Below are 27,609 nucleotides of genomic sequence, written 5' to 3'. Positions count from 1 at the left end.
ACCCGCCTCCTCTCCTGGCCTTCCTCCGCCACGTAACACCGCCCCGGGGCTTCCCGCTGCCCCTGACGTGTACGCGGTGACGACAGCGAGCGCGTAGTGTTCCCTCCCGCTGCATTCTGGGAGCAGGGGCAGGGCGCGCTGCCGCCCTGCGTGGTGGGAGGGGACGGCTGTGGCGGCGCCGGGGCGCGGAGCGCCTGCGCACAGCGAGGACGCGGACGGGGAGGACGCTCGCCCGCCGCCCAATGAGAGGCCGCGGCGCGGCGGAGGGCGGGGGCGGGGCCCGGCGCCGGGGTGTTTGGATTCGAATGCGCGTCGCGACCCCGAGGGGCGGCGGCGCAAGCGCAGTGTGCGGCAGGGCGGCGCTGCCCCCTAGCGCCGGGGTGCGGGATGCCGGGCGAGGAGGAGGACGACGCCGAGTCGGGGGCCGGGGCAGGCGCCGCCGCCGCCCCCTCCCCGCCGGCCGAGGAGGGGGACACCCGGCAGCGCTACGAAGAGCTTTGCAGCAGCCTCAACATGGACGAGCGCGCCCGCTCCGAGGCCTGGCTCAGCTACCAGAGCATGAAGCGCAACTACACCCTGGAGGTGGGGGGCGACGGGGCCGGAGGGCCGCGCTGAGGCGGCGGGTGGGGGGCAGCGGCCGCGCTGAGGCCTCCGGCCCTGGGCGGACAGCCCGGCGGGAGGGAGAGGGTTAAGCGGGGGGGGAGGGAAGGGGACGGCCCTTGAGGCGCGACAGCCTCTCCCTCACACCGCCCGGCGCGGAGGCGCCGCCCGGGCGTTAGCTCGCAGCCGAGCGAGGGCACATTCCGCCCCTCTCCGCCCACGCAGCGCGGCCTCGGCCCGTCCCGTCAGCCCTCGACGCGCTCGGGGGTCGCGCCTCAGCCGTGGGAAGCGCCGCTGAGGGGCAGGCCCCCCGTGCGCCCCGCTCCCCCCGCGACGTGATCGCGGCCTCGGCCCTCACGCCCGCCAGGGAGCGGCGCTGCCGCCGGCCGCGGGCCCAGCCCGCCGTCGCGCACAGAGGGCGCCCGCTGCCGGGGGTGCGCCGGCGAGCGGCCGCGCAGCCGTGCTCTCCAGCTCTGAAATGGGAAAAAACATCATAATCCCGGGTTATAGCGGTGAAAAGGCGTTAAAAATAAAAGCGATCGTATCGCTCCAGTCTTCCTGCTTTCAGCTGTGTAGCTGACAAATGTAGCATAGTTATCTCGGTGAACGTTTATCAGTAGCAGTTCAATTGCCCGTGTGGATGCTTTCAGTGCGATTATAATAAATCTGGTTTTGCGTGAACATGGCACAAAACTTCGTGGATGGTTAAAGGCGTGCAGGTTTTGTAACACCGTTCTTTAAAACGGTAACATGAAGTGACGCACCCGCTTTGTTTGGGACATGCCTTTTACCGGGTGGCTTTTTAAAAATAAAGGTGGCGCTTATGAGAAAAGCATGTCTGTCTAGAGTTGTTCGGAATTCTTCAGGGCTTCCCTTTCCATAACCAGGCAGCTCTCAGTGCAGAGCTAAAGGCGGCTTCGCACACGCGGAAGGTGGTTAGTCCTGCGGTGCCTGGAGCTGTGCGCGTCTGCCGGAGGAAGGAAGTGTTCTGGTCTGAAAGCACCTCTTGTCACACACGCTGCTTGTCACCACCAGAAACGGGCTGAGAAGCTCAGAAAGAAAACTTGCGTTTTCCCCGACGGTGTGTGCTCATCTGGCCCCATGATACCACGTAGCCCAAGAAACCCACAGCATCGAATTCAGTGTTCTGTGCCCCTTTTTTTACCACTTTTTTTCCCATTAAAACGTTATTTTTAATCGAAGAGGGAGAATAAGATTAGACAGGTTTTCCTTGGAATTAATTTCTGTCTTTAGATACCAGATTGAGTAATTGTTCTGTTGTGTAATACAGAGAAAAATGGAAACTATGTTTTTCTGTTCCCACTGTCTTTCAGGGCAGGAGTGTTCTGGTAGCAAGGAACTGTAGCTTTTATATTTTTTTTTTGTCATACCAAGGCAGTACAAAATGTTATTATAGGAGAAGAGTAATACTAAAAATATATTGTTAAAGTTTGGGTCAAATGTGACATTTATAAAGTTAACTATTAACAATGTAATTTTAGTTTTGACACAGTTCAATGTTAAGTATCTCTTTAACACCTGTTTTTCGGTAGTTCAAAACACAAAGTAGCTCAACAGAACTTTGAAACAATGGATCATCTTTGTCATTGGTTGAACTTCCTGAGTTTAGGACACAGTTCTATCCTTTTTCTTGATGTTGGGTGCGTAGCTGAAAAGTATGTTTTTGTTTTCAATGAAGTCTTTTAGATGCCTTATGTTTTCATTCACAGGGAAATGATCTGCATTGGCTAGCATGTGCCTTGTATGTGGCTTGCAGAAAAGCAGTTCCAACTGTGAGCAGAGGGACAGCGGAGGGAAATTATGTATCCTTAACCAGAATTTTGCGCTGTTCAGAACAAAGGTAATTTTTTCATTTTGCTAATTTTAAACACTTAGAAAATCTCAAAGACTGCTTATCAGCTTGTGAAATTTAGAAATTGAGAACAAAGGCTAAACATTTTTCTTGTTTCCTGCTTTTAAAGATAGAATTTATATCACCAGAATCTTTGTGTTATAGCTCCTTGCTACAGAAGTAGGACAGTTCTGTTTGGACATTACTATGTTGTAAAAACACTGGTTTTCAAAATCAGAGATTGCCTTCCCTCTCTTCAAAGGAGAAAGAAAACAGTCCCTGAAGAATAGTCTATTTTTGAAGAGTGTGCAAACTGTGAACTTCTCATATGAGAAACCATTTTTAATTGGCTCTGAAAATATTCACACAATTTATCTTCTTTTTTTGGTAAGAAGACTTCACTTTTCACATGTTCTTGCTTTATGAAACCAAAGTGATGTCAGAATCTGATAAACAAATTTGCATCAAATATTTATGTCCGTAAAGCAATGAAGAAAAACTTCCTGAAACAATTGACTTTCTTTATTAGTGATCTGATTGTTTTGTAACAATTTAGAAGATTGGGGAAAAAAAAAAAAAGAATGTTCTTATGCACTTTTTCTCACTATCTCCTTTACTGTTGGAGCATTGCTATTGGTTTAAACAATACAAAAGTGATCCTTTAAAAACTTTTTTTTTTTTAATCAGACATTCAGGGAATTGAATGTGGATAAATTGTTTCTGTGATCTGGACCATCAAAGACTAATAACATTGAAAAAGTAGGTACAGATAAAGGAGTGAAAAATAAATGAAAGCCAAATTTATGAAGTGAAATTTACTGAAACTTAGGGTTTTTTCATACTTCGTAGAATCTTCTTAGCATTGTAGAACTCGGAGTTTGTTTTATTTAAGTTAATAAATTATTCAGAAAAATGAGAGAAATCTGATTTTAGAGTAATCTGACTGTTGGAGCTGATTGTGTCTTTGTGAGGAAAAAACAAGAACTGTGAATGTATAGTTAACATGGTCATCAACTGAGGATATTTGCAAACTGTCTGAGCTCATCCTTGTTTATGGGTGAAGGACTAGCTCTGAGTACGTTGTCATGTTTGCAATTCCGCCATTTTATCAGTAGTTTGGGAAGTAGAAATTGCACTTTTGTTGAAAATGTATAGTATATTTCTGAAAAAAAACCCCTACTTTCAGATCTAACTCGTTTGGTATTTTCAGCTTGATTGAGTTTTTTAACAAGATGAAAAAGTGGGAAGACATGGCAAATCTACCCTCCCAATTCAGAGAACGAACTGAGAGATTAGAGAGAAACTTTACAGTTTCGGCAGTAATTTTTAAGAAGTATGAGCCCATTTTTCAGGACATTTTCAGATATCCTCAAGAAGATCAACCCCGTCAACAGAGAGGAAGAAAACAGAGGTATGTTTCTGTTATTTCCAGACTGATTTTAGAGTGTTACTCTTACAGAAATATAATGAAGTTGCTCAGTTGTTTTAGTTGTCTTTTTGACTGCATTTTCATAGTAGTTCTTTATAACATCGGAGTTGGTCTGTCTGTCCTTGCTCGCAGTAATTTTTTAATCTTTTTTTCAGTTTGTTGGATCTGACAGGGTGCAGAAAATCCCAAAGCTGCTAAGGTTCTATGATTTGGGGGGCGGGGGAAAGGGTAGAGATTAAAATCAGTCTGTAGACAAAAGTATTAGTATTTCTAAGATGGGAAAGGCTGAAAGATCATTGTACAATCTGTATAGCCTCCATAGCTCATAGACCAACTCAGCCTGTTTCACTGCCTGGTAATTCCCATAGTTTTCTTCATAGATGCAGATCTTCTGGATGTTTTACTTTATAGTAGAAGCTTTATTTCTTTGTTACTGTTTGTATTAGGAGTGCTGTGAAAATTAAGTGCTAGTCTTCTTTTTTGGTTATTCTGATCTTAACAAGATTTTGTCTGTTTGTGCCAGCACTTAGCATGACCTGTGATTTCACCTGGTAGTTAGCAGAGATTGATTTATTCCCTTTCATTATTTCTTTCATCTTCACTACTGTGAAGTGCTATTGTTTGGTTGCTTTTAGAGGGGGTGAGGAGGTGGGGTTTAATTTTCTTTTACTTTTTCTAATATTTACAGGCTATTTCTCAGTTGGGGTTTGGGGTGCTTTTTTTTTTCCCCCTTGATATTCTTTTGAGCATCGCTTAGTGGCATTTGTAACCAAATGTGTTTTAATCTATAAAAAAAGAGAGGATTGTGCCTAAATGATTTTGTTGGAGAATGCAAAAGGTGAGTAAATGGGAATTAGACTATAGATGGAATGGAGTTATGTGAGATTAATATTTGCATAAAATATTGAAATTAAAATATACTGCATATAAAATTCTATGATTAGAAGAGTAAACCCTGCTAGTTGGTTAGCTTGGATGGCAAGGTGTGAAGTAATTTTGAAGATTAAGTTGGAAGATGATACTTAGTAATTTTTGTGTGAAATGTATGTTAATTTTGACATTTAAAACTATTCTTTACATAACATGATGGAATAACTAAATAAGAAAATAAAAGATTAAGGCTGAACAAACTACTGGAGAAATGGAAAAGAATGTGGCCTCACCAATTAATTTGGCCTGAATGAAAGAATTTCCAACTTAAATACATAATACTGAATGAAATAAATAACATTAAATACAGCCTTACAGAGCAAGCAATGCTTCTAGAAACAGAGAAAATCTGATAAAGACTATTTACATTGTGCAAATATTGCTTGGTTTTGAGACTCATGTGCCTATTTTACAATCTAAATTACACAACTATACTTTAAAAAAACCTAGAAGGGATGTGATAATACTGGACAAAACATATCTCTGTGCCACCTTCTTTGCTGCTTTAATGTTCTTCTGTCCTGGGGATGAGCTGCAATATACGAAATAGCACTTCCAGTGCTATGCTATATGAAAACAAGGAGTGATTGCTGTGGAGTTATAAAAGTTGGTGCTAGGGGAGGTTGCTAGGTTTGGTTTTGTTTGTTTTGTTTTGTTTTTTTAAAATCCACACAGTAAATACTTTATCATAGTTTCTGATTTAGGAGGGGGGGGTTATAAAAAAATTTGGATGAGTTGATTCCTTTGTCAAGACTTTTATGTTACCAAGAACACAAACTGAACTTACTAGCCAGAAATGTGAAAGTAGGAAGGAGATTTAGGAAAACTGTCCAGTATGGTATACGTGGCAGTATTAAGAAATAACAAATCCTCAATAGCTGCAAAACTTTTGATTTAAGAAGGGGCCTCATGAATGAGTTATATTTTGTTTGAAAGCATTTTAAACAAAGACCATCAGAGGAACTTGGTTCTGATAAACATTTAATATATTTCAAAATTCTGTATAATATATAGAATCCTATACAAAATGCTTTATGTTAGTACATAGATGACACTCTTGTGAACACACAGTTCTGAAAGTCTTGCCTGTACTGAGTATATTAATATCAACACGCTGTGTAATGTGTTCCTCCAAGAACATGTATACATGCTTATACTACTCAGAATGCTTATGAAGAAGGAATTTCAGCTCTGGCTCTCAAATTATTTCAGTTGACTATATGTACCATTTGTTGTATGAAAAAGCAGAAATAACATTTTCTGTAGATTTTAAATTCAGATATTCACCTGTTTGTTGGAACTAAGATCATAATTTTGCCTTAAAAGAAAACATTTAGGCCAGCCATGTTTAACATTAAATTTACAGTGATTTTCTGCTCAAGTCTTGGCCTATTTGTAATGGAATCTGCTGTGTTGGACTGCCATAGTGACACTGAAATCATTACATGCAGACTGAGACTGGTGTTCCACTTGTGTCTGCACTAAACCAGTGTGCGCCTTGCTTTATTTCCTTTAGTCAGGTTTTTGTGGGAAGGGTTTAAGATTTTGGCCACACTATAGTAAAGCTTCATTTTCTTTTAGAATGACTGAATGTTGTATGATGTTCTATCAGTCTTCATTCATTGAGCTTATTGGGTGTCTTCTTGCTGTATTTTTCCCCAAAAGACGACAACCATGTACTGTGACTGAAGTTTTCCAGTTTTGTTGGGTGCTGTTTGTTCATGCAAAAGGTAAGAGATTGGAAAGGGATTAAATACTGCAAACCTGGTTTTGTTAGTCATTATGTTATATCAGTTCTTAAACACTGAATAGGTACAGGCATTTCTGAATTCAGAATACACATGTTTATATACATATGTTTACTAGGAACAAAGAATATTTAAATTCCTCCTAAGTTGCCCGCAACACTGAAAATAATTTATGAATAATTTAATGAATTTTTTCCTACAACCTAGTAAAAATTTGTCATAAAACTCTAGGCATGACTATTTTCATGCTAGTATCACAGATAGCTTTCTAATTATTTTGATAGCCTTTTTGCCCCCCTACCGTTTTAAAAAATGAGCACACAGCCACTGTATCAAATAACCATATGCATTACTAAATAGGTCTGCATATGCCTGTCTTGCAAGGGTGACTTTCTCTTGCATTTTGGATATAGCAGTATATATATAAACAGCTGACAGTCTTGAAGACTCAGCTTCCTTTGGAACGTGTAAGGGGATCCTGTGTTAATATGCTTCTGTAGAAATAATGCAATGAACAGACAATATATTGCAATGTATATATAACCTTTATCATAAGAGCAGCCTTAAAGCTAATAAGAATAGCAGAGGATTTCAGCAGTTTTTCTTGGTAACAACTGATGTCATCAAGAGCCACAGGAGGGAACAGGATTAAATCCTTATTTTAGGCTTAAGTTGTTCAGTCATATCACATATAGTCTAAAGTCTTTCCTCACCAAACCTGTGTCTTAAAGAATTTCTGCATACCTAGGGCTTTATTCAAGTACGGCTTGGACGAGTGTTCACTGAGAATTCTGTATAAGTAAGACAGTGTTTTGAGGAAAATAAAGACAAGATTTATATTCCTCACTGAAAGAACGTCTTTGTAGATTCAGGTCCATTGATAATTTCCAGAGACTTTTTATATTTTTTCAGAAGATAATTTCTAGTAGAAGAAAACTAATAGTTTAATTTCTACAAGGAAAGGGATAAAATGAATTTTGTTTTGGTTTTGGGGTGTGTGGTGGGGTAGTTTTTTCCAATTTAAAAGTGAATCAGTGTTAAGATTCCTGCAGCATGCTGTGATTTCCTTAATTGGCTGCTTTTGAGGATAGGACAGAGTAGGCTGTCACAATATTGAATTATATGGTACTAATTTTGTTCAATACAGATTAGCCTTTCTTTCTACACTGTGCCACATTGCAGAGGGTTGCCAGCAGCTCCCTTTTGGAAAAGTTACTGGCAATATTACTGGACCCTCACCATCACTCCTTTGTACAAAGATCAAGAAGGGTGTGGTATTGCACGAGTGCTGTACTGAACACTGTATCTTATGTAGAAGATGCCTTTTTCCAATAGGCTGCAAATTCCACTTTGCTGGGGAACAGAAATTTTTCCTGAACAAGTACGTTGCTTGCAACCCTGAAACACAGTATGATTTTCATCCTTTTTTTTTTTTTTTCAGTCCAGAATAGCTCTCTCAAGTAGTAAGAAACACCTCTTCATAGTCCGCTGAGTCCAGAGGAGAGTTAGTACTGTACGTAGTCACTCAGGACTTTGCTTCTTTAGCACAGTTAGGCAGCTGAGAGAGTAAGCAGGTCAGTCTGAAAAATCACAGATTTTTCTTTTCCCTTCTATAAAATCCCCACTTCTGTGGGTAGATTGGACAAGTTGACAAGGTGCAAAGGGACTTTGTGAGTCTTCCTATTGCTAAATTATTGGTTAATATGTTTGAGTAACTACATCATCAATTAACTACATGTTAATTAGCGAGCAGTTTCACACATACAAATTAACTTTGTAGAGAATACCATCTTGATAACATAGCCAATTAAATTTTACAAGAAAAAGAAAAATGTACAGTAATTATAAACTGTAAAATTAGTAAGTGACTAGCAGTAAGTTTATTAAAGTGTGGCAGCACAAAAATGAAAACTAAATGTTGACCATTTAAGGCATTAAATATTCATGTTAAGTTTTGTTCACTGTGTTTTGAGGGTTGGCAGTAATCCTTATCATGGCAACCGCACATCAGTGGCAAGTTCAGGCTTGTCTCTGTGATATTTCTGCAAGCCTGAAGATCATTGCGTTCAGTTTCACAGATGCAGAAAGTACAGGTCTTGTTCGTACCTTTGGTATACACTGCAAAGTAAGATAGCGACTTTGTTTAGCGATACTGCAATTCTTGCATACTATTTGTAAGAATTTATCTTTAAACTCTCTATGTTGACTTTTTTCCTTTCTTTAAAATGGAAATGAAAAAAAATATATCTGCTGCACTGAGATAACTTTCTTATTATTTGGTACTAGGTTGTGAAAGGGAGTAGCAAGCTATTGTTTGAAATGTCATTGACAAATCATTTGTATGAAACTACTGGTACTGTAAAATTAGATTTCTTTTTGACGATGCTGACAGTAATGATTGCCATGCTAGACTTCATGGTTATGAAAGTGAACCTATGTTACAAGAGTTACTTCTTTAAGATTTTTATTGATTAACATTTTGCTATTGTATTTAGGACTTTCATTGTTTTGCTGTGAACCTTTAATGATTTGGAAATAACTGATAAATGTGTAAAGTTAATTCAAATTTCATGTAGGCTTCATTATTTTACATAGTTTCAGTTATCTGCATTGAAATTATTTTTCTTTTAACAAACATGGAATCAGAAAATTGAATATAAATTTGAACAAACTGGTATGTTACTGGTAGAAAAGTAACAGCACAATTTAGAGAAATTCCTTAATCATATATACATTTTGATGTGTTCTAAGTGAGTTTATTACTATATGATAGATTTGTTCAAGGATTTAAACCTGTTCTTCATGGTGGGCTCAGCTAAGTGGTTTGGAGCTTACCTGAAAAAAAAAAAAAGAGTAGAAGAGTTATTAGTATTGAAAGAGTGATAGAAAATCATGCTGTGCATATAAATTAATGGAATTGTGAATTATGGTATTAATCAATGGTATCGTTTATTTTACAAGACTGTTTTTAGCTACGGCCATTCCTCTAAAGGAGTATCATAAACCTAAATGACTTCAGTAGAGAGTAATGAATCTGAATATAATCTTTGTGAAAGGTGATAAAAGAGTGAAGAGGTTACAAGGATTATTTTCTACAGGAAGATGATAAATAAAAATACTTTAGAGATATACGAAATAAAGCTACATTGTAAACCAGATCAGAGATACACATTTTAACTCTTTTGCAAAGCACAAGAGAAATAAAATTAAATTTATTACTGTTTATAATGAGCATGCCCCCAACAAAATTTTTGTGAAGAAAACAGATTGGTAAAGAAAAATAATCTCCTGACTTTGAGTTGAATATAGATTCATTCTGGAGAATGGGGGGGAATGGAAGGAGGGGGCGGTGCTTGCTTTTTCTAGGACATCTGAACATTTGGGTCTAGCCTAGCAAAAGCTACAGTTCTTTGCAACACTTTACAGCAATGCAAAATTGGGGGAAAGGACAGTCTCAGTCAGAACCCATTCTTCCCCCTTATACGCCTTTAGAACAAGATTCTGCTTCAGGCAGACGGAGTAAGAATCTGTTGAAGGACGTAACACTGCCAGACAGCGGGGCTTGTGTTGCCAGAGTTATGGTAACAAATTCTTCTTTCTTGAGGCAGTTTGCATTATACAGTTCATGCTGCTTCAAGTTATTTATGCACTGATTAATCAGATTACTGTGGATGAGGGAGCCTGCAATATCATGTTTATCAACATTTTGGTAAGGTTTGTTTTCAAAACAGCACAATATATTTGAGTTCCTACACAATTGCTGCTGTTCCTGAAACCATATTTTACTATTATATTTGCTATATTTTATTAAGTGTGTGTCTGTTTTACTACCTGCATTTCTAACCAGATATTTATCGTCACCAAAGTCTGTGTTTCTAAGACTCCATTATTGATTGTAATACAAATTTCAACAGTTTCTTGGTTAAAAGAATTTTAAATCAATGCTAATTTTAATTAATGTCTTACGTCTTTCTAATATTGAAGGTAATTTTCCTATGATCAGCGATGACTTGGTCAATTCCTACCATCTCTTGTTATGTGCTTTGGATCTAGTGTATGGAAATGCTCTCCAGTGTCCTAACCGTAAAGAACTTCTGAATCCTAATTTTAAAGGTATGGTGAAAAAAAAATCTATCTTTATCCAAAATCTGCAAGAACTTCTAAGGCTACTGAAACCAGTATGAGTCTATGTGGCAGAGGATAAGTTGAATAATATTGATTTGAAATATGTGGGAATTAGTATTTTCTGTATCTGGCTACACAGTTAGATTTCTATTGATGTAGTATGTAATAACAGACTACTGAATTTTGTCAATAACATAGTAAGTCAAGAATTTAATTTACTCTGGAAATACCATTGAAGGAAGTTCCAAAGTAAAGATTTCAGTTAATGACATTTTTAATGTCAGTGAAAGTGCATAGTGACCAGTCGTTATTGAACACAGTCAGACTGGAGAGTTCCCGTGAGGCAGCAGTTTGGAAAGATCCAGTGCTCAAATATGAGAGTGGCAACTTGATTGTTTCTCTCTCATTTCTGGGTTGCTGCTGTTCTCCTGAAGAAATTCAGTTCAAATTCAGTTCAGAAGAAATTCTGTTCTTCAGAAATGGAAGCTTCTATTGAATTTCTGATGTAATGCTTTCCAGACTTACAATACATTTTCAGTGCTGTACAGTATTTACATTTACTTTGTAGTGGTTTGGATGTGAACTGGGACCATTATCTCAAATTTGAATGAGTAGTGTAGTTCACAAGTGTTTGATCAATTTTCTATTAGAACTGATATTTTTAATTTTTATCACTCAATATCTAATTTTTTTAAACCTCTGACTCAAAATTGACTTTTAATAACATTATCAAATTGAGTGGGTATTATATAATTAGTCTTCCTTTCAAGGGCACTAATTAGTTTACCCTTTTAATTTCATACTACCTAGACTACACAGCATAGAATTTAAGTTTAATAAGAAAACAGGATATGGATTTGCAAAATTAAATAATATAGTATTCTTAATTGTAGGTTTACCTGAAGACTTTCATAGTAAGGATTATAAAGTATCATCTGATCCTCCCTGCATCATTGAAAAACTGTGTTCATTACATTATGGATTAGTTTTAGAAGCAAAAGGCATAAAGGAACATTTTTGGAAGCCATATATTCGGAAACTTTTTGACAAAAAGGTTGGTCAATAAATTTGTAATGTAGAAAAATTTCTCCTTACTCATTATTTTCAAAAGCTTTTTAAGAACCGAAATGTCCATCCTTTGTTCTTAACTGTCTTACAGCTTTTAAAAGGAAAAGATGAAAATCTGACTGGATTTCTAGATCCTGGGAACTTTGGAGATAGCTTGTGAGTCACTGTATTTGTGGTTTGGTTTGCATTAGTATCCCTCTGTAATACAATTGCACTTGCATTATTATCTGTATCTTAACAGTAATACTAGCTAGTTGACCCGCGTATTTAGTAAAGTTTATACATTACATTGTGTTTCAGTTCCTTTTCTTTGAGGTCTGAGGCATATTTGAAAGAGGAATGATTCTTCAGGATGGTGTTACTTGATGTCTGCTTTTATTCTTATGTTTCTATGTTTCCTCAATTTTTTTTTTTTTGTAGATAACTCAAAGCATTAGTATGAAAAAGATGTAGTAGTAGAGTAGAGTAAAAAGAGTAGAACTTACTTTCTTTTAAATGGTATGAAAATCGTAAGCGTAGTTTATGATGATGTGATGCTGCATAAGTTTTGGGGATTTTCCAGCTAACTACGAGTTCTCAGTGTTTTATTATGTCCCTTCCGCAGCTATACTAAATGGCAAGCCATCCGATATAATGGAACAATAATGCCCTTGCCAGTGTCATGTTTAAGATATTGTAGATTTTAAAGGAGCTCCAATGCTGAAGCCAGGGTTAAAAGAAGTTCTGAAGTAGACTTCCAACAGGCCAGAACTGTGTTCATTCAGTAAGCAGGTGAACAAAGCACTGTCTGAATAAAGGGGGTTTTGTATCTGTCTTTTCCTTTCTGCTGTAGCAAAGCCATCAACAAGGCCTACGAGGAGTATGTTTTGTCAGTAGGAAATCTTGATGAGCGAATATTTCTTGGGGAGGACGCAGATGAAGAAATTGGAACTCTCACAAGGTGCTTGAATACAACTTCAGGAATGGAAACAGCTGAAAGAGTACAAGTGAAGCATAATTTGCAGCAGCACTTTGACAGGGTGAGTATGACATGGTCTGTGTTGCTGTTTTTATATGGAGAATGTGTTGAGTTAGTCTACGTCTGATGAAGAGAAGCAGCTACTAAAAGATTACCATCTTTATTGTTTAAGGTGATCTGGGAGTGTACACAACATAGCTGAGTTAGATTTTGTAATTGATTAGATATATTGTTTACTTTTGGGGTTTTTGGACAGAATTTCTCCATGCATTTGGGTTTTCTTTGATTAAATCCAGTGTAGAGAATATTTAGGTAATTACCTGAAGAGGTACCTTTAGGTAAAGATTTTCAAGCACAACAGAACAGGCAATTCTCCATGGTTGTTTGGCCGGTGCTGAATTGTCCTGCAGCTGTTGGGGCCCTCTGGACCTGTCTGTCCAACTTCCCCTTCCCTCACATCTCTGTCCTATATGCAGGTTTTTGTTTAACATACACAAAGCTGCTCAACGCTTTGCTCTATGCATTTTTTTTGTTTGTTTCCTTTTAAGAGATATGCTTCAGGTGTCAATATTACATGTTTACAGTTTTAGTTAAATCACTAGGAGGGAATGGTTTTCACCTTGCTTGCCTAAAAGCATGATACATAGATATGTCTTTATATATGACTAACAAAACAGCATAGAATATGGTCTTTGAGAGGATAAAGAAAACTACATGTTTCAGAACAATAAAGTGAAGAAGAAGGAGCTATAAAATTATCAGGGCCTTTGTGTGACTAGAGTAGCTTTTGAAAAACTGGCACTGGCTTTGAATGCGGACATATATACCTATGGTTACAGAATATCAAAATGTTCCTGAAGATGGAAAAGATATCTTAAAGGAAGAAGGATAAAAGACAGGCAAATAAAGAAGGATATAAGCTGTATTAGCACCATTAAATTACAGAGAGCAAAAGGGTAAAACAGTCTAGATCACTGAAATAGTTATGTGATCTTTTTCCAGAGTTGAGAGTTGGTTAATGGCTTTCAACGTTCTTGAGAGAAAAGATGAAGATAACCTTATCTGCAAAATCAGTGCGAGTACTTAATCTTCGCTTCTGATCTACTTAAAGAAATAATCAACCACTGTTTTGCTGGCATAGTTCTGGGTGCATAACTCCTGTAGGTTTCTGTAGGGATGAAACAGTGTGGCCTGTAAGACAGCAGCTTGCAGCTGCAATGCTTGTGCTGTTGGATGCTTCAGGGAGCCCAAGGCAGGGCTGGGGGAACCATCTTTCCTGGTAGGGTATGGAGACAGAAATAAAACACTTGGGAGTGGCAGGGGAGGAATGGGAGGAGTATTGAGAGCTGGACTTCATGGTGAAAAGACTGCAAAATGTGATGTATTCGTTACAATAAGGAAAACATTTCTTGGTTAAGTAATTGTGTGCTTAGATAATTAGAAGATGCATCATTTTTGCTGAACATTAATTGAAGGAACATCCTTCATGTTAAATTATTTTCATATGAAGGATTGATCTGATGCAAATGAATTAAAATGCTAATTGTTACATTCAGGAGGGCTTTTCATGTAAGAGTTAAACTTGCTGAAAGGAAACGCTGGCTCAGTACACTTCTCCTATGAGCTACAGCTGCCTTTGGTACTCAAGGGATAGGAGGGGACTGCTGGGGGTTTTTTGGGTTCTGGTTTTGGGTTTTTTTTGTTCGATTGGCCTAGTTTCAGACTTCACTCCCAGTATCTGCATTTCAGTGTGAGGTCACATCCTCTCTGTTTATACAGTACTATTTGATACAAACATCCAAATCACACACATCAATCTTTCATTGCTGACTTTTATCTGAGACATGAACTAGTTTGGGCTGTTTGATTCCTGCTCTTTTTTTCTAGGCACGTATCATAACACAGGGTAAGAAAGCATTCTACAGACGCTTCAAGGTTATGACCTGTATCTAAGTTTTATAATAATGTACAGTTATATGCTTATTTTTTGTATTTTTAGTCCAAAACACTTAGGATTACAACCCCACTTACTGGCCGCAAGTATATTAAAGAGAGCAACCCATATGTGACACCTGTGTCCATAGCAACATACAGTTTGAGCCGCCTGCATACGATGCTGGCAGGACTGAAAAATGCCCCCAGTGAAAATCTGGAGCAAATACTCAGGTAAGTTTGGTGCTTGGCTAACCAAATAATTCTATTTTTTAAATACTTTTAATAACAAATGTTAATGCTAAACAGTGTAATTTAAAATGTGAGTCAGTCTTGAAAGGTTCTGGAGGAAAATAGGACCCAGAAAGACACTGAAGTTTCAAAAGACTTTGTTCTCTTTATTTAGACACCTTTGTCCTTAAGAGATTGATGGCTATAAGAACATACAACACTTTAAACCCAACAGTTCTGAGCTTCTCTAACAGCCAACTGCTAATACAAAATTTTCAAGACTTTTCTTCTTCCTACTTAGCAAATCTCACTACCTAGCAAATGACTCCATGCTGTAGGAGATTCAAAATAACATTTATTCTCCATGTAGATAAACTGTTGCCTCAGGTACAATATATTTTTAAAACAATTTTTATATCACATGGAAAATGCTGTTTATCCCCAATCATGAAAAGATGTGCCTATTTACTGCAATATACACAATAATAATAATATGCTGTGGACACTTTACAGTATATATACAGTTAGGCACATATGGGTGTGTTTGTATTGCTATCTAAGATATTTAGAGTTTCATGCTTTAATCATGTGATAAAAATAGTTGCAGGGAGGGTTTTTTTTGTCTTAGTAGGATTAGTATGTTGAAAATGTTTAGTTTTTATTTTCAGGGCATGTTCCAGAGATCCTTCTCAATCTATTGCAAACAGAGTAAAAGAAATGTATGAAGTATACTGCCAGAGCATGCAGACTGAAGGAGAATTCAGTAATTTTTCCAAAGGTGGGAAACATTTTACTTATACAGATAAGAATTAAAATGCTTGTAAACGCATTTATCTCTTATAAGTAACTTACAGTTTTACTTACAAGTTATGCTTTAGCACAGGAGTCTTTTCTATTACTTTTGTCTTTTCCTGGTATTCTTAAGGCAAGGCAAATTTCAACCCTGCATACAATTTTATAATCAGCCTTAGCTTACATCACTGAAATTTGATGATACTTCTGGTTCTACAGAAGTAAAATGAAAAGGACTCTTAAGGGTACCACCTTCCCCACAAATACACAAATAGCAATGGCATGGATTTCTGTGACAGTAATGAAAAATCTGCCTAACTGTAGTCCTTAAAAGTCCTACAGCAATTTTGGCTTAAATACAAGGATGGGTTAGTACAGATATTATTAAAATCCTGCCAGTATAAACACAAAGTATTATTTGCAAAGTTGTCAAGATTCGTGAAGCGCATGAAAGACAGATTAAAAATCAGGAAGATGCTCTTGACCTTCCTGTTTCTTACTAGGGCCTTACTTACTTCGTAATTGTTCTTGTCAACATAGCTGTTTCAGTGTTTTCTGTTGCACAGTGCAAGTTGGATCCATATAGGTATAGTTTTCAAACAATGTACTTTCTGAAGTTGAAATATGTATATTATATTATAGCAATTTAAAGATTGTTCTTATATATGGTATTTCCATCAAAATCTGGGTTCAGTAATAAGTTATTGTGCTCTGCATTCACAAGTCAGTGCAGCATAGGAGAGGGATTCCTAAGTTAACTTCAAATGAACTGATTTAGTCCTGAATGCATTGTAGCCACAGCAGCAGAGAAATCCACACAAGCTATTAAATTGTTGTATCTCTATAGCTTAAGATAAAGAATGTAATTCTTATATTGCATTTCACAGTATTGTTTCTATTTAAAATTCCTGCAGATGTTGCTAGTAAGCATTTTCGTCGTGCTGAGGTGCTATACTACAAGGTCTTGGAGTCAGTCATTGAGCAAGAGAGGAGGAGACTGGGAGACACGGACTTATCTGTAAGGAAAACTAATCAAATTGTACCTCATTTTTAAAGCTGGAGCTACAAAAAAGGAAAACAGTTGTAGAGCAGAATAGACAGCTAATTAAAATGAGGGTAAATCTCTGAAAAGTAGCCTGCAAGTACACCCGAATGGAAGAAAAAGCATACAATAAATCATTTGTGTTTGCAAACACAAAGGTATATTAAATTTTTAATGAGTAAATATGTCTCATTTTGGATTCTGTTCTCTTACAAAGTAAAATCTCTTTTTATAAGTTGATAATCTTGCTGTTGAGACAGAATAGAAAGCCTTTTACTGTTCTATAGTTACACTGTAAATTAAGTATTAAAATTTGCAACTATCTTGCAGGCAATACTGGAGCAAGATGTGTTTCATAGATCTCTGCTGGCATGCTGCCTTGAGATAATTACCTTTACATACAAGCCACCTGGAAACTTCCCATTCATCACTGAAATATTTGACATTCCAGTTTATCATTTTTATAAGGTAAAGTGTTTGATAGCTAGAAATGCTTATCAAGTCATGAGTACTCTATTGACTTACTTATATTAAGTAATCTCTTTACCTAGATGGTAACTCACACATTAACCCTTCATTCTCAGTTTTGCCCCTTTTTGTATTGGAAAAAATACTACCCAAATGTCTGTCATTCTGGGGTGTGTCTTGGGCATTTAAAAATCAAAATACTTTTAGCAGTTTAACACAGGAGCAGTAGCCAAGTGTCTCTGTAGTAACTAATGGATTGTCATTTTATCATGAGCTAGTGTTACAGCTATTCTGCAACAGTGCTTGACATGTTTGTTTAGAAAGATGCAAATATCTGTCTTCTAATAAAACTGCAAGATAACATATGACTGAGTCATAGTAATGCAGCCTTACCATTTCTAATATCTCTTCTTCCTTGAAAATCAGGAATTAGAATTAGATCTTTCTGTAAGAAGAAATATGTGAAACAAGTACCTTAGGTTGATCATAATTATCCACCTTACAGGTAATTGAAGTTTTCATTAGAGCAGAGGATGGCCTTTGTCGGGAAGTAGTAAAACACCTTAATCATATTGAAGAACAGATCTTGGAAAGTATGGCATGGAAACAGGAATCTGTATTGTGGGACAGAATCAGAGATAATGAAAACAAAGTTCCTAGCTGTGAAGAGGTGAGCACTTCTTTGTATGTTTTACATAGTTTTCCTAATCAGACAGGATGGTAGAGAGTGGATGTCATACCCTGAAGGAGAGGCTTTTACATGTCCAAATTTCAGTTTCACCCTACAAGCTAATCAGTGCAGAGAAAATGGTAAATGTAGTGTGCTCTGGTCTGTTCACGGACATCTCTATAGAGACATCCACAATGGAGACATGCAGCTGAGATGATTCTCACCCAGTATTTGCACAGCGTAGCAGAACAGTGAACAAAACAGACAAGCAGGGAAGGTTTGGACCAGTCACTTACATGTGAAAAGATTACTAGACAAGAAGAAGTGTGGTAAAAAGACTTTAAATTGTAGTCACAGAAAGATTATTACAGTACTGTATCTTCTAGAGTAGTACAATCACTACAGAGCTTTAGTTAGGCTTATGGTAAGTTTTTCAGTGTTCTTGTTTTTATTTTTTTTCCCATCCAGTTTTGCTGTTCAAAATTTGTAGTGCAGAAGCTTTTGTTATGTAGTCAGTCTGCAATACTGACACTAATAAAAGTATAAATATTTTAGGTAATGCCACCTCACTATTTTGAGAGATCTGCTGGGAGTAGTGTTGTAGGTTCACCATTGACACCAAGACGAATAAATGAGGTTCGCGCTGAAACTGGAGGACTAGGAAAAGGTGAGACTTTAAGCATAACATACTTACGCTTCTTAGACCATGGCTTTAACTTTTAAATCTAAGTGGTGTACAGCAAGGAAGCTGCTTTAATGTCAATGTACAGCTAATTGCAAACACATTTGTAAGTGGTATTTCTATTGCACTTACACAGTTAAGTTGGATGTCTAAGACCAATGCATTCATTATTTCAGTGTGAACAAAATACTGTTCTGAGAGGGTGTTTTCAGGAGGTTATGTATTATGAACAGCATATATGTATGTATACCTACGTATATACCTAAAATAATATTTATAGACATACACTACTTATGTTCTAATTGGTAGCACTTGACAGTTTGCTTTGTTGTTACACCAGAACAGAAGCTCCACTATATATTTAGTTATGTGAAGTCTCAAAACTTTTTCTCTGGAAAAATAAAACATAATACATTACCTCAGAAAATGATTAAACACAGCATTATTTGAGTTTGTCATCTCTAAAAGCAATCCGTAAGCCACAAATGTAGACATAAGGAATTGTTAAAAAAGTTTTCTGAAGAGCTTTGCATGTCATAATTTGGTTCTCATTAGATTTCTGTCACGTATTTGTATAATAAGGGATTCTACAACAGGAGTTCTATACATATGTGGTTTTTTGATCCACAGGCCTTTCATCGTCTCCAACTACCCTGTATGACAGATACAGTTCTCCTACAGCCAATCCTACAAGGAGAAGACTGTTTGTTGATAACGATACTACCTCTGACAGTGGAACTCCAGTAAGAGTTTCCCAACAGCCCGTGGTAAATACGGTGCCTGTGCAGAACATGAATCCTGAAGCTATGTCAGTAACTCCAGTGCCCGGCCAGACACTGGTTACAGTGGCAACTGCCACCGTAACAGCCAATAATGGGCAAACTGTCACAATACCAGTACAAGGTGAGAGAAAAGCTACTGTAGAACTATTCAGGCTTGTTCCCATCAGAGTATTAGCACACAGTAAGGGGGAGAGGGGGGAACAGTACACCAGTGGAGAAAAAAGTACGTTTGAGGATTCATAATTGGAAAGAATTGTATGAATAGATGAACAGAATTTAGAGACAGAACACGTACAGCACAAGGATGTTCTGACTGCCAACATCTACCTTATAAAAATATGTTATTTTAGTACACCTTCATTCCTGAACTAGCACAGGATGAAAGTTGCATTAGTATTAAAAGCTTAGTTCAAGTTAATTATCTTCTTGTCTCCTTATGATGAAAAGTCCAAAATATTTTGATGAAACAATTTCATATATAATATACTAAATATACAGTTATAGTGATAAGCAACTAATAAAAGAATTACTGAATTCTTTAAAAAAAAAAAAACAAAACACAACAAACCACAAACACACACACCCCCACCACAACTTGCTCTTATTTCAGACTTTTTTTTCTTGAATTACAGGTATTGCCAATGAAAATGGGGGAATAACTTTCTTCCCAGTCCAAGTAAATGTAGGTACCCAGCCTCAAGCTGTCTCTGGTGCCATTCAGCCTCTCAGTGCCCAGACTCTTGCTGGTACCCTGAACACTCAGATGACTGGGGCAACACTGCAGTTACCAGGCCAGTTAACTGTTCAGCAGATCTCTCCTGGAGAGCAAAGACAAACCCAGCAATTTATCACTGCCACATCCATCAGGCCTCGGAAGATGGGCTCACTTTCACTCTTCTTTAGAAAGGTACTTTTCAGTCTAATGTGTGCTTTGCTGAGTTTGTATTTTGGTAAGTCTTCAGTGATTTTTAAAATATGTACTTATTATTAGTAATAATAAGAGAATATTCAATTTCAAAGTTAATCTATAGCATTTGTCTATTCATGGATGTACCTGAAGAATAGTTTTCTTATGCAGGCAACTTCTCACTAGCAAAGGAGTAGACTTTCACCGCAGCCACCACGAGTTGTGAAGTAGATCATGTACTTGGCCAGCAGGTACTTAAAGGTGTCCATTTTCTTTAAGGCTCTTTTAAAGAGAGAAATTCACCTTTGAGACATTCTGGTTTATTCAATACAGTGGTTTCTATAGTCTATGCACTGCCCTTCCTGCACTCAGGATAATTCATATGTTTTCTTAGCATCCATACCAGTACAGGGAATGTCTGTGTCTTGTAAGCAAAGAAGTTAAATTTAGTTTTTCTTCTTGTGGCTGATCATTTGCACAAGTTCTACAGGGTCTGAACTACCCTTTAGCTGGGTAAGAAAAGCAGTGTTGCTGTGGCCCTAAGCACAGTCTCCATTTCAACAGGTGTATCATTTAGCTAGCGTTCGTCTGCGAGATCTCTGTGTCAAACTTGATATATCTGACGAGCTGCGGAAAAAGATCTGGACATGTTTTGAGTATTCCTTGATGCACTGCCCTGAAATCATGATGGATAGACATTTGGATCAGCTGCTGATGTGTGCCATCTACGTAATGGCTAAGGTAAGGTGTGAATAAAGAAAAAGCAAACAAACAACTTCTTGAAGACTTAATATTCCAAAGATTACAATTCCTCAAAAAAAAAAAAAACCACCAAACCACCCAACCAAACAACTACCCCCAAACAAACAAACCCACAGAAAAATTAACAACCTTGTCTGTTTGTCTACTCGTAGGTTACTAAGGAAGATAGATCATTTCAGAATATTATGCGCTGCTACCGGACACAACCACAAGCCAAGAGTCATGTAAGTGCAGTTAGTATTAAGCAGTGCGGTATCCAGTTTATTAAAAATGCCTTCATTCTATTTTAGGAATGGATCGCTTTTTAAAGTAACATTTAGTATTAAATGAATGCAGTCTGTGAGCCACCCTCCTCAGAAGACAGCAGTCATATCCAAAATCCTGCACTACTGAAAGCTTTTTATGCTAAACTATACCTAAAATAGAAAGTATCTTTACTTAAAACCTAAGGAGGCAGTACCTATTGGATAACATTCCTCTTAGGAGGCTGTATTTTCCCCTGTAAGAAGCAGTTTGATACCACAATGAAGTTTCTAAAAAGCAGATATATCATGCAGACTATTGCTTCCTGACTATGTAACTGCACATCTGATCATCCTTCCTTTGTTATGCTCTTCTTTTTCCCTGCAGGTATATCGGAGTGTCCTGATAAAAGGCAGGAGACAACGGCGACACTCTGGCAGCAGCGACAGCAGTAGCCAGCAGAACTCGCCTACAGACAGAAGTAAAGAGAGAAACAAAGAAAGAAGTGAGTGATTCCAGATGGCAGATGTTTGGTTTTAATTCCATTTCCAAAACGGTGTGCATAAAGTAAGAGTTGGATTTTGTGTCGCTCCACCCCAAGCAGTTCCTTCTTTGGTAAACTTGGACACAACTGAGAATACGTTGGTAACATTTAAGCGTTGCTATAACTCAAGCTCAATATTACACTCACTTTGACAGTTTTGAATCTATCACCACATGAGCTTACCTTAAGAGTTTACCATGACGGCTGGCCTGAACTCTGAGTTCAGTTTGTACACCAAAGAACATCTTGGCCGAACAAAAGGAAGTCAGTGCTAGCCCATGTTCACAGTTACTCTTCTACTTATCACAGTCACAGAGCTGCAGCAGTTTCTTTTGCAGTAGCTGGCTGTCCTCAGCAATAGGAACAAACCAGCCACCCACAGCATCTATTTTAGCATACTGGACATCTCTGAAGACTCTTTCCCTGATATTTGAACTGACACATTTTCCTTGAATTAACTTTTGTAAAGGAAACCAACTAAGTGATGCTGTATATTCCTGCCACCAGTTTTCAAGATATTTAATAGATGAGGCTATAAACTGTAGGTATTAATGTTTTCTGTCACAGAGAGGTGGCAGGGAGACAGGGGAAATTATATCTGTTTTGCAGCTTCCCACATTAATACTCCCAGCAGGAAGTATTACCAAGCCAAATATTTCTACTGCTAGCTGAAAAGACTGCTGTTCCTTATTTGAAATTGTGCCAGCTGGCAACAAGAAAGAGCCACTGTTAAAAGTATAGCACAAATGCCTGAAAAAACGAAGTTTTAGCTCTGCTTATATTGCGATGAAACTCAGCTTACACAGAAAAGCCACTTGCAGCTTATCCAGTAAGAAGTTAGAAATCAAATGTGTTTCTGTACATGTACTCAGCAGTTTGTCGGTCTTTAACAACATACTGCTTTTTTGTAAGGAAAGGTGCTAAGGGAACAAAATTAGCACTGCTGATATTGACACCAGATTCATAGTCACTATACTGTAATTTAAACATCTGGAACGCAGTTTTTGTGTGAAGTGCATTAAACAGCTGAGGCTGAATAAGGAGAGATTGCTCTCACCTTTACAGCTAGCAGAGACTCCAGCCCAGTAATGCGATCCAGCAGCACCCTGCCCGTACCACACCCCAACAGTGCTCCCCCTACTCCAACCCGACTGACAGGTGCCAACAGTGACACTGAGGAGGAAGAGCGAGGGGACCTTATACAATTCTATAACAACATCTACATCGAGCAGATTAAAGAATTTGCCCTGAAGTATACTTCAAATGCAGTAAGTTGAAGTCTGTGCTTTTCACTAGTAAGTAGATCTTTTTTTACCGTACATGCAGTGAAGTACTCTTCGCTAACCTCACTGTAAGCAAATTCAAGGGATTGTGGGTTTTTTATGACCATAATTTCACTTCAAGGACATACTCTGCTGCTGAAATATTAAGTACTTTCGATGCCTATTTGCTGTTTCCTCCTGTATGAAATACACAGCACTGAGCAACGTCATCCGCCAGCCTCAGACAGTGTTAGAGAAGTAAATTAAAAACATACTAATCTGGCCTGATAACATGACAAAACTTCCATCTGTTCTATATATGTATGGTACAACATTAGTGGAAACAAACTAAACTGTGTTTAAGGTGACAAACTTACAAAAGCCATACTGCAGTAACACCTGAGATCAGATACCAACTCTTGAGCGATTTTCATTTTCTCTTGAGCAGACCGATTCTCCTCCACTCTCGCCCTACCCGTTCGTAAGGATTGGCTCCCCTCGCAGAATACAGCTGTCCCAGAATCACCCAGTGTACATCTCGCCGCACAAAACCGAGTCTACTCTCTCTCCTCGAGAGAAAATATTCTATTATTTCAGCAGCAGCCCATCTAAGGTGAGACTAACAGGTTTTAGTTTGCTTTTATAAATCCTTAATTCTACTGTTCCTTTTTGGTAGCGAGAGAAGATTGTGCAACACACCTTCCCATTTACATTGTTTAACACGTACCTTCTCACCTAACGCTCTTCAAACTGTCAGTTCGGGTATCTCAGAAGCTGTAAAGCAATTAGGTGTCCAAGCCACTTGTGTACTTTTAAAAGTTACTCTTTGTACTGGTACACATGAAAGACTCGGGAGGCGCAGCAATAGCACCCTTTGCTTTCAGGTAACAGATGGGTTACGTGGTATGGAGACTGTTCAAAGAGCAGAACATTAAGTACAATCACATGCACTTATCAACCTAGTGGGGGAAGAAAACCCCAACACGTGGCTCTTAACATGCAAAGACTCACCAGGTGAATATGTAGTAGGCCGAATCCCATCATCTCTGGTCACCAAGAATGAAGGAGAAATCTTCCCTGAGAGGCATCTTCATTCTAGGGGTTGTTGCATCTGTGGTGTACGGTAACAGTCGTAACTATGGATGGAAGACCTTTCAGCTCTACATGCCTTGAAACAACAAGCTTGCTTGAGTCTGTGTAAGACTCTAGCACACAGTAATGGAAAGACCAGTAGAGCGATTAAAAAGGTTAGTCTGTCACAGGAAGCACAGCGTAGATCTCCAGAAGCAGAGCATACATAATCCCATCATAATGCAATTAACAAAAGTTCACTTTATATTTTGCTGGTCACAATAATGAGAGATAATTCTACTTTTTTTGCCCTCCTCTCTCCAGAGGCTAAAGGAAATTAACAGCATGGTTAGAACTGGAGAAACTCCAACAAAGAAGAGAGGCATTCTCTTAGAAGATGGTACTGAGGCACCAGCTAAGCGAATCTGTCAGGAGAATCACACTGCTCTGTTAAGACGACTACAAGACGTAGCAAATGACCGAGGGTCTCACTGAGTCCGGTGTTCCAGCACAGATATTCCCTCTCTGCCACTCCACTGGGCCGGGCTGCTTAGTGCATCACATGGACTCACCAGGCCTCTGCAAGTGTCTTCAGGCAGGCTGTCCTCTTCCCACCTCACTGCCCTGGCCGTGACCCGTCTCCTGCCAGACTGCGCTGAGCCTTTGTACTTGTCAGGAAGGGGCAGGAGGAGAGTCTCCTGCAACACCCAGGACAGCGAGGAGGCGCGTCACACCCTGTGACCCAGCTAATCATCAGCAAGTGATCCATCTCCAGGCCCTGGCTTCGGAAAGCAGCTAAGAGCTTTTTGGTGCTTGGAGACCCCATCCCTAATACAGCTTTGCTACGCTTTCTACCCTGCAACAGGTATTTAAATCCATTTCCTCTACCCAGTCCACTCGCACTGTTTTTATCAGTGCTTTACCATTTTCACCTTTGGACTAGGAAGCGATACATGCAGACGTGGGAGCACTGCACCAAGGTAACCATATTCAACAGTGTCTTGGTTTTTACAGTAACGGCCTCCACAAAAATAATGACTTAGAAGTGATATTCTAGCAAAGTCCAGTTCTGCTTGGAAAGGGAAGATGGGAATAATCTTTTTAAGCCCCAAAGGAAGCTGTCTGAATGGATCCTTTCCATATTCAGGATGTTTCATGTGCCCTGAAAACCATCATGTTGTTTTGCTTTACTGTTTGGGCACCTTGTTGTATAAAGGTAGATAGTTTCGTTTATGCATTGTTTTTAGCTGTGCAATGTTTTAAAGTGAACTCACGTTCAAGAGGTGGCACTTTTGATAGGGCTGTGAAGCGTCATTTTTAAGGCAGGTTAGTTTTGCTGTATATTTGCAATGGCACTTTCTAAATGTGAATATTTTTTTCAAAGGCTGACTTCAGCTGTCTTTCTGTATTGAAGCAATTTGACTTTTGTATTTATTTTCAAATTGACATCCCACAGCTCCCCTCTTCAGCAAATGGCATTAAGAATTCATTTTAACTTGATGTAATATGCAGGAAGCTAGGGATGGTTGCTTTTTTCAAGGAATTTTGTACGCTTGTTTCTTCAGATCTCTTTTCTTGAGAGTCAGGAACTGGTCACCTTGCTTATGCAGCAGAAGGACAGTGGTGTCCATCTGTTAAAACATATACTTAGCTTTTTTGTTTGTTTTTAAAGGACAGGGCTGGGGGGGGAGGTGGGGTGGTTTTTTTTAATGGACTAAAATCAGGCTGCCTGGGAGAAGTCTCTCCCCTACTAACAGGATAAGAAAGTGGTGCATATATTAGACTTATTAGTTGTTTTAATTTAAAATAGTTCTAAAATACCAGACTTATTAGGAAAGCATTAAACATACTAACAACCGGTACAGTTACCATTTTACTCCTTTTCAGTGACATAACCGGGGACAGTGTTGTTAATGTAAAAATGTCGCACACTTGGATTCTCCAAGTTTTTACAAGGAAGCAAAAGTTAAAAGCTCTGTGTTTCCACTCATTCCTGCTCCTCTGAATAATGGGAAGATTTAGGACTTAATTCCACTGTAAATTCAGTTAGAGTAAAATAAAAGCATCTTTCATTCTTACCTGCATAATGAAAAGGCTGAAGTCGAGAAATTGTGTAGATGTTTCTGTAAAAATATTTATGGAATTGTCAGACAATTCTTGTTACTCTGTACCATTTACCTTACTTTGTATGAAAATATTGCAAGTGTATTTTTCAATAAAGAACTTATAAACTCACAATTGTATGTTCTTGTATGCAAAAAACACCATATGTGCAAAGCTAAAAATAGCCTGCAGCTCTCAAACACTCGGTTTGACCAGTTGGTGCACAAAGAAAATATCAACGCGATCATATAGCTGGGGTATACAAGGCACATGACAGACTTGAGATGGCAAGAACTTCAGTCAAACATTGCAATTAATGGTTTAAAAAAAAATTAAAGAATCACACTTAGGAGTCACACAACAAGGAAAAAGATTTACTCTTGCCCCAGTTTAGTCATAGTGTTTGTTCTAAATGCGTTTCCCCCTGTTGCTCTGCCAGAGCTTGGCACCACAGAGCCTGCAGAGGGACCGTGCCAAGGCCCGCCTTTACTGGGGAGCCTCTCCACGCCCAGCCAGGGGCCCGTGGTGCTGCTCCTGTTCACCGAGGAGGAGGAGGAGGAGGGCAGCTGTCCAGGCTACACAGCGGAAGAGGACCCTAGTGCAAAAACCAGCTGGTACATCTTCCTTGCAGGAGCTTTTAATACAGGATCTCACATTTTAATCCAATGAAAGCAGAATTCTTTTCATACATACAAGCCTACATACTCATGTTTGAACTAAATTAGGGAAATTTCTCAGAATTCTTAAGTTGTCAAGAACTGTTTTGGCCAGTGGCAGCCAGGTACTGTATTTTTACAGCTAAGTACATACTGGTTTGTCCCTGCATTTTTACCCAGTGGCCCCGGCACTAAGTTTCATCGGCTTCTGTTGGGTTTATCCCTTTCTGAAACTACGTTGTTTAGTAACCTGCAGCTGTAAATAATAATAGATGTACAATTTGTAGTTTATGCTCCGAAACAAACGCTAAAAAAAGCTACTTCAACAGAGGTGTTCTGGGGGGGTGCAAATAAATCTAGTATGTAAACCCAATTAAAATAAAACAAAACAAAACCCTCAAGTAGCTTTGGAACATTTCTTTGAAGACTTAGAATAGTGCAGTTGGAAGGGACCTACAATGGTCATCTAGTCCAACTGCAACTTAACTGTTTAAGACTGCTAGAGCAGTACTTGTATTTCTCTTTCTGAAATGCTCTTTACAGAGCTCAGAATTGCAAAGACAATATTCAGAAATGCCACTTTATTGAAGTATTGGCAGGGACTTTAAATTTAGTTTTTCATTAAACAATATACCTGTAACTAGGAAAGGCGACAGCTAAGTTCAGGAGAAAGGATTTGATTTCAATACTCATTCGCCTACCTTGCTCCTGGAACAGCTTCTTTTAATACACAAATTCGATCACAGAAGACA

At 38.6% G+C, this 27,609-nt stretch overlaps 1 protein-coding gene and 1 long non-coding RNA gene across 5 annotated transcripts; one reads left to right on the top strand and one right to left on the bottom strand.

Moving 5' to 3' along the window:
• The first annotated feature begins 295 nt into the window (after nt 1–295).
• RBL2 (RB transcriptional corepressor like 2) lies at nt 296–26,345 on the top strand. Of its 4 annotated transcripts, none has more exons than XM_075510621.1 (22): nt 296–582; nt 2,331–2,461; nt 3,663–3,863; nt 6,393–6,541; nt 10,544–10,672; nt 11,578–11,738; nt 11,844–11,908; nt 12,585–12,771; nt 14,710–14,876; nt 15,542–15,651; nt 16,580–16,683; nt 17,038–17,175; nt 17,681–17,845; nt 18,401–18,512; nt 19,158–19,430; nt 19,942–20,216; nt 20,781–20,957; nt 21,131–21,202; nt 21,609–21,726; nt 22,831–23,033; nt 23,473–23,640; nt 24,423–26,345. In XM_075510621.1, exons 1-22 carry the CDS (start codon nt 388–390, stop codon nt 24,591–24,593), a joined length of 3,471 nt encoding a protein of 1,156 aa, XP_075366736.1. In that variant the 5' UTR covers nt 296–387; the 3' UTR covers nt 24,594–26,345. The 4 variants fall into 4 exon arrangements, with proteins under 4 accessions (XP_075366736.1, XP_075366739.1, XP_075366738.1 ...); XM_075510624.1 differs by having other exon boundaries at nt 297–582; nt 6,477–6,541; nt 23,476–23,640; XM_075510623.1 differs by having other exon boundaries at nt 297–582; nt 6,477–6,541.
• Nucleotides 24,671–27,609, bottom strand: LOC142413916 (uncharacterized). Its single transcript, XR_012776930.1, has 3 exons — nt 27,559–27,609; nt 26,178–26,221; nt 24,671–24,796 (listed from the first exon to the last, which is right to left on the bottom strand). It is a non-coding gene; the product is annotated as an uncharacterized LOC142413916 (long non-coding RNA).

Source organism: Mycteria americana, chromosome 8, assembly GCF_035582795.1.
Source record: "Mycteria americana isolate JAX WOST 10 ecotype Jacksonville Zoo and Gardens chromosome 8, USCA_MyAme_1.0, whole genome shotgun sequence".
In the NCBI taxonomy this organism is placed as follows: Eukaryota; Metazoa; Chordata; class Aves; order Ciconiiformes; family Ciconiidae; genus Mycteria; species Mycteria americana.
This window is presented reverse-complemented; position numbering and strand designations above follow the sequence as displayed.